General features: G+C 59.9%; 1 protein-coding gene across 1 annotated transcript; it reads left to right on the top strand.

The window, feature by feature from the left end:
* Positions 1–6,756: 6,756 nt before the first annotated feature.
* On the top strand, positions 6,757–8,676 carry B0H18DRAFT_1120165 (uncharacterized protein; the record flags this gene model as incomplete). Its single annotated transcript, XM_048034065.1, has 4 exons — positions 6,757–6,829; positions 6,916–7,720; positions 7,782–8,248; positions 8,315–8,676. 4 exons carry the CDS (start codon positions 6,757–6,759, stop codon positions 8,674–8,676), a joined length of 1,707 nt encoding a protein of 568 aa, XP_047892324.1.
* Between the last annotated feature and the right edge of the window lie 856 nt (positions 8,677–9,532).

Genomic DNA, 9,532 nt, shown 5'->3' with positions numbered 1-9,532 from the left:
GGGCGCTCGTTCAGCTCGCTCTCGACGCACGCGTCCGTCATGATCTGAGACCTGCTCCTCCCTTCTCGCTGGCTAGCGTTCCGACTGGCTGTTCCCTCGCGGACCTCGCCTCATCGCTTCGCAACGATGCTTCGGGTTGGACTTGAGGTCCCATGGCGTATGCCGCCGTCCTACACCCAGTGCGCTCGCTAACGGCTCGGAGTCTCCTTGACTCGTCTTGAAATGCCCTGGCTCGCCACGCTGATACAAGGCGACTGAACACTTCCCTCCGCATCAACCCAGGCCCCGACGCTGTACACGGCCTGCGATCCCCCTGCTTTGCTGATCAATCCGCTGCTCCTTCGCGACCCGGGTTCGTGCAGCCTTCGTTCGCCTTCCTCTAGTATCAAGCCCTCGTTCCACTTGCTTCGCCACCGCGTTGTCCCCCTCCTCTCCTCGTTGCCTCGGAGCTGTACAGGTCGCGGCGTGTGACAACCACTCCTATCGCTCGACTACCTCCCGTCGCTTCCTGCAGCGCCTGTCGCTCGATAGTACCACCTGCGAACAGGCTGGATAGACCGGTATCCGTTTGACCTCGAGAAAAGTGAGCCAGCGCGTACCCCGCCACGACTTGAGAGACTAGTCGCCGGTAGTGAACTGCGCAGGCCCGGTCCATACACTGCGACGGTCGTCGCCTTGGATCTTCTCCGACCTAGCTCCGCCTCTTCCGACAGGCCCTCGTCCACGTCACGGACCTCGGCATGCTCGCTCTCGACGGTATTACACCTCGTGTCCTGTAGCCCATCGACCCACATCGAACCGTTCGCCGTACGGGTCATACTGGCGCGTCCGCTCTCGTCCCTGATCCGCGTTGACCATCTGGCGTGCGCGTCTGGTCTGCGTCCTGTCGCTCGACATCCTGGCAATCTACTTCTCCCGCCCCTTGTCTTATGGACTCCACATACCCTTCGGTCTCGCCTCGTTCCTCCGCAGGGGTCAACCTCGAGCCTCGTGCTCGGCATGGTTCGACTGTCCGTCTTCTCGCTTCCGTCCTCTGTCCCCAACGTCCTCTGTTCCTCCTGCTGGTACCCTGTTCATCTAGCCCCGAATCCGCCCATTCCGCACCCGCACGGTCTCGATACTAGGTTCGCTGGCCGTTCCTTCCGCGCTGTGCCTCCACTAGCTGCTGATCGTCTTGCCCATCGCCAGGCGCCTCGATTATCGTCGCCATGCGCCTGAACATCCGTGTTCCCTCCGCCCGCTCCTCCCGTAGCTCCTGTTGCTCGTCCTGATCTGCAGTCCATTGTCCCGACGCCTCTCGTTCTGTTCGTCCTCTCTTCGTTCCCTCCGGTGCACGGCACCCAGGACGCTTCCGCTTGCCGGCCTCGCAACTACTCGACTCTCCGTCTCGTCTCTCCCGCCCTCTATCTCTGCTCCGTCCGTTCCCTCCGCGCTGGATACCACGTTCACCCAGAACCGTCCATTCCGTGTCCGCACGCTCTCGTACCTAGTTCGCCAGCCGTTCCTCTGCGCCGTGGGTTTCGCTGGTAGTCGCTGATTGTTTCGCCCATCGCCAGGCAGCCTTGATTATCGACATGCATCTGTACGTCCGCGTTCCTTCCGCGCAGTCCTCTCGTATCTCCTGTTGCCCGTCCTGACATGCGATCCATTGTCCCGACGCGTCTCGTACTCCTTCCCCGTGACTGCTGGACTCTCGTGCTCTCCAGTCCATCCTTGCGTCTTGTTTGACCAGACGCAATCAGCCCGCTTCCCGTGGCTTGAGAACAGGTATGCCGTGACTCTCGCGCGTCCGCAGTGGTTCCGATTGTTCTCCTGTCGTAGTTAGCGTTGAATTCGATGGACCCGACCTCTACCGCCCGACAGTGCCTTCTCCACGATGAGTCCCCGTGCGTACGTACTCACTGCAGCCCGAGCTTCTCGTGAACACTCTGTCCCAGAGGTTTATTGACGTAGTACCAGTTGCACTCGAGCTCTCATAGGACTCGTGCTGTCGACCGTAATTCCGGCTTGCCTCCGCCGCCAGTCCCTCCGCCCGAGCCTCTGCTCGCCTGAGTCTTCCTTGCAGCGTTCCGCTCGCCATCGCCGAGCCCGCCGACTGGCCTCTGGTCGTGTCCTTATCGTCCTCCGGACCTGCTGGATCTTCGTGCTTGTACAGATACTCCAGTAACTCACTGGTGCTAAGAATTGCCCGTCCCTCCGTCCTCTCGAGCTCGAGCCGCCCCGGCTCATCGATGCAACGCCTCGCGAAGGTTCTCGCGCGCTCTGCCCAACAGGGTATCGCTCTTCTAATTCGCGTCGAGCCAGGTCGGATGGGTCTTGAAACCCGAGCTCGTACGGCTTGCCCGTCGTTCCTTCCGAGTCCGTTCTCGCTGGACGATTGTCGTAGCCAGATGCCAGTCGTCTCGCACCTCGCGAGCTGGCGCCACATGCAGGCAAGCCGCTGAGACGCCTCGCGGAAACCATACGCCTCCAGTCTGTGCCTTGAGTGTTTGTTTCAGCTAAGGGTAACACCGTCCGCTTCGCACGCGCGGGCTCGTGTGTCTCGCACGCTGCTCCCTCCGAGTCCGATCTTGCAGTGAGGTGGTCCTCAACCGTCGCTCCTTCTGCGCCTCGCCAAACAGAACAATACGCGGGCAAACTGCTAGTATTGAGGAGATGCGGGGAGTGCGAGAATACACGCGCCAAATCTTCGACTCGAGCGACCAGCGAGACGCCGGTAGGCTGTGCAGACCGTGGTTCGGGCGCTTGAGCGATCGTCTCTCGCCTGAGTCTTCTCTCCACTGACTCTGCCTGCAACGGCTTGTGATCCTCGCGCGAGCTCTCGTCGCACTCTCTCTCATCCATCGCGAACAGGATGCCTTGTCGAACACTCGCCAGGTCAGCACACTCCCAGCCGCCGTCGCGTCCATCACCGCTCCGCTGCGTGCCCAAAAGCGCCAGGTCGTCAACAACTCCGAGCTCGAACGCCTTCATCGCGTGCTCCCGCACACGCAGGCCAGATCTCGCCGAGGGAAGTGAACGTCCCGGGTACGCGTAGTCGGTGGAGGAAATCCCATAGGTGAGCGTCGTCAGATCTGTCGCTCGAGATACAACCTGTCTGAACTCCTGCGCTTCCTCCGCCTGTCGCTCCTGCTGTTCACACGCATCAAGCCCTTCCGCCGTCGCGCCATGCCGCCTTAGGGGTATCTTGCCGAATGTCTGATGCGTGCGTCGCCTCCGTCTGCCCGCGTGGTGCACCTCGTGGAGCTGATATGAAGCCTTCGGCTTGCAAGGAGAGTGAATGGTTTGTCGTATGGGGTCCCCCGGTACGCCTATCCTCTAGCACTATCGTGGCGACTCGCCTGAACACCCGCGGCGCCTGCGCAGCTAGCTGATGTAGCCAGTTGTCTCCGAACTTGCAGACTCGTCTTGCCGCGGCCAAGAACTCTCCGACCTCCTTCTGTTCCCTGTTGCACGCGCTAATGGCTGCGCTTGAACCCTCACCGCCCGCCATCCTCTTCTCATCACGGCCTAGCTCGCCGTCGAAAACCCGGCCTTGCGCAATACCCGTCGCCACTAGATCCTTATGTGCGCGTCCTGTCCGCCGGAAGCCTTGCGCATGCGACCCTGGCTCGTCTCGTCCGCTCGACGCCCCGTCTGTGCCGCGTCCAGGTATCTCCGTGTTCCCGTGGTTTTCTCGTCCGGTGTCGCTTATACTCGAGCCCTCGTAGGTCCACGCTTTGTCGACTACGCGCGGCACATCCGTTCCTCCTCGACCTTTTCGAGTCGAAGCAAGTACAATCGCCGAACGGGGTCGCCTGCCGGCTACTGACCACCGTAGGGGACATGTCGCTCGTCGTACCCATTTCGCTGGTGAGTCTAATCTCTGTCAAAGTGCATCGTGTTCGTCCTGACCGTCGTGCTTCCTCTATAGTCACCGCGTGAACTCCTCGGATCCCCTGTTCCGTTGCAACAATATGCTCCTGTACGTCCGCGTCCTGCGCCCTAGGCACTCCCATCCATTCACTCTGCTCCCTCGCGTACATAGTCTCGTGCTTGATGTCGATATTGCTCTCCGCCCCCGTTGCATGACTTCCCTGCTCGCGTGCTTGGAAGCTTCCTATTCCCCAGGATTCGCAGGTCGAGCCTCCCCGCGTGCGTGTACATCTTGCCGTCTCGAGCAGCACGAGGCCGGCGCTCGATTGACTGGCTCCGCCGAACAAGGTCGCTCGCTCATCTCTCGTCGTGACACGGTCGGAGAAGCTTGATAGATGCGAGGACAGTCGCGGAGGCAGAGTCGCCTGCTCGTCCTGCCCTCCATTCATCGCTTCGGATTGTCGACATTTGGATCCACTGGCTGGGTGCGTTACTGCTCGCTCCGGACTCCGAGTCGCGGGACTGATGTTTGCTCCCGAAGGTCCAACGCCGTTTGACTGCGTCTCGACCCATTCCGCTCTACCTCCCCGCGCTCGTCGACTCGCCCGGATGACCTAGCTGTCAGGCGCCGCGTCTCAAGGAAGGACTCGTCGACCGCATGGCACGAGCCGTCACCCGATGTGGTTGCCGATGCCCGTAGTGTACCGCTCGTATTGACTCCCCGAATACATGACCTAGTCACCGTAGTGCCTCCGGGTCTAATCGCTCGCTCGTAAGTGCTCGGGCTGTCGCCCGATCCCTCTCGTCCGGTAAGCGTGTCTATGTGAACGATAGCCTGAGATTGCCCGGCTACGTCTGTGCGCGTCCTCGCCATTTCCGCGGCAACTCCTCCATGGGCCCCTCGGTGAGAACCTGAGCGCGCAGAAGCCTGCTGTGCGTCCGCTGTCCTCGATCGACTGTAAGCTGCCGCCTCGACAACATGGGGGTGTTCTGCTGTTTGCATGAATACACCGTCGTATTGAGCAGTCCGAGTCGCTGCCTCCATGACAGGCCTGACGTGTACATTCGATGTCTCGCTTCGAGCCGCAGCTAAGTCTGCATGGCGCATCGGCAATACCAGTTCTGTGGGCAATGGAGTGAAAAGATGGTGGAAGGGGTGAAAATCAGCTCGCCCGTGGTGTACGCATGATGACGCGAAGCCAAAGGCTGAGCGGAGGAAGCGGGAACAGGGTACCACCCCTCGCGGTGGGCTCCAGTTGTGTAGCTCGGGAGTGTAGTACCCCCGGGCGCGATGTTCGAGGGGCGGGCCAATCCATGGCTTCCAGGATGAAGGGAGGGTGTGTTGAAACGGGGGAATATGCATCTCGGAGGGGAGTAGTGCCAAAGACGGACCTCGTTGCCAAACCTCTGGCTCGCTGTCCCTATCCTCGGTCCTCCAGGCCTCGTCTACAGCTGTCATCCTGAGTCCTGACTCGTTCCGCTGCTCCCTCGCCTCTTCCGTGCTTCGTATCCTCAACCTCGCTTCTAGTCAACGGCTCCGAGTCGTACCGCGTTCAATCTCGTGCTCGTTCCGTGTTCTCGTTCTCGTTCTGTCTCCTTGTACCCGTTCCGACGTCCTATCATGAACTCTCGTAGTCGCTCGGCTCGTTGCGGAGTAGGCCAGCTCTGTTCCTTAGTCGCTAAGCTCGTTCCGCAGGTCGCTGTCCTCGTTTTGCTGGATCCTGTCTTCCTTCCGCTGGTTCGTATTCTTCTTCCGCTGGTTCCTAAGCTCGTTCCGCGAGTCCTTGGCCTAACCTGTACTCCTTCCGACTTGCCCTGATCTCGTAGTACTGGTGTTGCCCCAACTACGTGGCACTACTTCCGTCCGAATGATTCTCGATGGCCCGACTAGGTCGCTAATGACCAACTCGGGGAGATGCCCCCCAACTCCAGAAAATGTGATAGCAGCGAGACGAGCTGTGCTCGTAGTTGCCTAGATTCGGAGGGGGGAGAACTAACGTATGTACAAGTCTTCGTGGCACTGTATGCCGCCGAAGCTGACTAATAGTAGGTACTTGCTATATATGGTAAGTAATGCGAAATCGCGCGAAGTCCATCAAGTACAGTAGAGATGGGGTATCGGAAGGAATAGCGAAGGCTGTCAATGTGCTCGGAGGGAACGGCACTGACCAGATAGCCCAAAATAAGCGATATACGTACTGTCCGGGCCTATGTGGGAGGCACTCCCCACATCGCGGTCGTCGTCCTCCTTGATGTTGGCCAGGAAGAAGTCGAGCTGGCCGATGTACTCCTCGTACGCGTATCCGACGATCCTCGGCATTAGCGCGCCACCTCTTGCAGCAGTGACAATCGCGTCGCAGTTGTCGTACTTCAAGACGCGTCGGTTGTCATTATTCGAGTATAATGCATGTTTACTTACCAGAATCTTCCCCACTTTCTTGGTGAGGTCCAGAAGGTCGGCAGGCGACGCGTTCACCGCGGCCTTGAGGTGCGCTGCAAAGCGCTGCATCGTTTTGCGCGCCTTGGACGGGTCGCTGAAGTCGAACGTGGGGCAAGACATGGAAGCAAGACGGGAGTGCGAGACGAGAGAGAGGTGAGAGTGGCTGGCAGAGATGCGTATGAAAGGAAGTAGGACGAAACAGGCCAGTCCACAAGCGGTTCGTCTGAGTTTGATCGAGGTGATCGGCATCACGTGTCGAACCTCCGTTCTGTGGCTTGCCACGTGAGCTGTGACGCGTCAGATTGATGGGTGGCTGACCGTCGCCTGGTCTTGTTTCGTCTTTTACTGCAGTGTACTGCGGTCTCAGTAGCCTTCGTAGCACGTTATCGTCAGATCAGTGGTAAGTAATAACATGTGGACGTTCTGGAACCGCTTTAAAACGAACAGAATCTCCTTAGCAGATGTCCGGCAAGCGACCTTCCTCCCCAAGTTCCTCAGCTCCGGGCGCTGAATTCAAGCGGGCCCGTATCATAGGTGAGTTGTGAATCCTTCGGGTATCACCCAATACATTGACAATGTCTAACCTGCTTGTTTTGCTCGCTTTGACAATCCGCGCCTAGACCGCCCCGGCTCAGGCACAAGAAAGGGGTCTGGGACGGGCAAAGATTATCTCGGGCCCGAGCGTCCCCGTCTTGCTCCCATTGGTGTCATAGCGCAAGACAGGACCGCCGCACCGCAGGCCGCCGCGCCTCGTGAGGCGATCGACTATGCGGGTCGCAACCGACCCCGCCTTGCTCCCATCAGTCTCGTCCCAGCGACGAGGACGGTCCCCGCCTCGGACGTCGGCGCGCCACAAGGGCCGATCGACTACGCGGGTCGCAACCGACCCCGTCTTGCTCCCGTCAGTCTCGTCCCAGAGACGACGACAATCCCCGCCTCGGACGTCAGCGCGCCCCGAGTGCCGATCGACTACGCGGGTCGCAACCGACCCCGTCTTGCTCCCGTGAGTGTCGTCCCAGAGACGACGACGGTCCCCGCCTCGGAAGTCAGCGTGCCGCGAGGACCGATCGACTACGCGGGTCACAACCGACCCCGCCTTGCTCCGGTCGGTCTGATCCCAGCGACGAGGACGGTCCCCGCCTCGGACGTCGGCGCGCCGCAAGGGCCATCGACTACGCGGGTCGCAACCGACCCCGTCTCGCTCCCGTCAGTCTCGTCCCAGAGACGAGGACGGTCCCCGCCTCGGACGTCGGCGCGCCGCAAGGGCCCATCGACTATGCGGGTCGCAACCGACCCCGCCTTGCTCCGGTCGGTCTCGTCCCAGCGACGAGGACGGTCTCCGCGCCGGACGTCAGCGCGCCGCGAGGGCCCGTCGACTACGCGGGTCGCAACCGACCCCGCCCTCCTCCCATCGGTCCCGTCCCAGTGCCCAGGACGGCCCACGCCTCGGACGACAACGTATCGCGTCCGTCGATTGACTACGCAGGGCGCTCTCGCCCCGCCCTGCTCCCATCGCCTTGTACCCGCCGAAGAAGATGACCGCTGCCCTGGAGGCCAGCGCGCCGGGTGGGCCTACTGGTCAAGCTGGCCCCTCAGCTGGACCCTCCCGTCTCTACCCTGCCGACGGGAGGCCCGCTGAGGCCCCAACAGCCTCCCTGGCGGTCAAGACGGGCGGTGGAGCTCCGGAGCCCGGAGCCATTGATGGGGAACCGAACCTACCCTCAGACGGTGACGGCGTCTCGCAGAGACAGATACCACGCCCCCCCCATCCATACCGACTGAAGATGATGAGCCTTCAAAAGAAGCACTCGCAGAAGGGCAAGCAAGTCGTCGAGACGAACCAAGGCGGACAGGCCAGTCCCAGGCAGACACCTTCTCCGCCAGCCACTCCTCCTCCTCAGTCCGGCCCGTCGAGAGCACCCTCTGTGGCGTCCAGTTCCGAGCCTTCTTCAGGTATGTAGAGTTTGACCATTTTCTCGTGTGCCTGTTGATTTAACTCATTCACTTACCACCCTCCAGACTCTGACGCAGGTCCGGGGCCGGTCGAAGTCAAGAACAACCGCGAGTGGTACAAGGTTCAAGCCATCGAGTTAGCCTACCAAAATGAGAAGAAACAGTGGAGGTTCTGGGTGAGCTGGGAAGGCTGGCAGCCTCGGTCGAACAGCGAACTGGCCTGGACGGACGTGAAGTGCCTGGAGGCCCTCCCCATCTATATGGATAGCGCGGTCGAGCACATACTCGACAAACGAAACGTCAATGGCAAGTGGGAGTATTTCATTCACTGGAGGGACACCAGCGAAGATTTCGATGTATGGGTCTCGAAGGACTTTTTGAGGGACACCACCTTGTTGACGTTGTATGAAGACTCGTTGCGACGCTGAATTCCCGTCTTGTATTTCCTCGTACCTGTACCGTCTCAATGCGATTGTTTTAGGCTGCTTAGATATAGATCGATGAGGAGCTGACCGCTTTAGATGATTCAGGACGAACAGGACGGTGAGGTCTCACCGCGTTGGACAACGACAGCCTTCCACCGCCACCGTGTGGGCGAGGAAAACTCGTTACTCCATACTAGCGTCATTCAACCAGCAACTCAATCCATTCAGCCAACACCATCAACTATTCAGCCGATCCCACCCACATTCGAGCCGGCGGATGCAACGTTGCTTGCAAGACGGTGAGACTTCACCGCGTTAGCCACCGATTCACTTCTGCCTCGACCGAGCGGAAAACTCGAGCTTGTACGCACTATTCCGTATTACCTAGTAAGCTTTCGAACGTATCCAGCCGATTTCATTGTTTGTCCAGCCGACGTATGCGTTATCGGACTGAACGCTGCGATAGACAAGGCCGTGCTCCAAGACGGTGACGCCTCACCGCGTTATACAATGACTCCCTTCCACCGCCACCGGGAGGGTGGGTAGGACTTATGCTCATCATTTTTTGTTCTTCAATCAAACATTCCATTCATCTAGCCCACTCCACTGGCCACCTAGCCGATCCAACCGACATTCGAGCTCAACGCCGCGATAGACGACGCTACCCGGCAAGACGGCGACGCCTCACCGCGTTAGATGACGACCCCCTTCGACCACCATTGCGGGGGTGAGCAAGATTGGTATACAGCAGCTTGATATTTTCTTGACATCTATGCCTGCCCAGCAGATGCATCCCAGTCCATCTCCACGGTAGTCCGGGCGACGCACACAAGACGGCACCCGACGCAGCCAAGCTGAA

Source organism: Fomitopsis serialis (assembly GCF_022376445.1).
Source record: "Fomitopsis serialis strain Sig1Antser10 chromosome Unknown B0H18scaffold_43, whole genome shotgun sequence".
Taxonomy (NCBI): Eukaryota; Fungi; Basidiomycota; class Agaricomycetes; order Polyporales; family Fomitopsidaceae; genus Fomitopsis; species Fomitopsis serialis.
The sequence above is the reverse complement of the archived record's forward strand: the minus strand, read 5'-3'. Positions and strand labels throughout refer to the sequence as shown.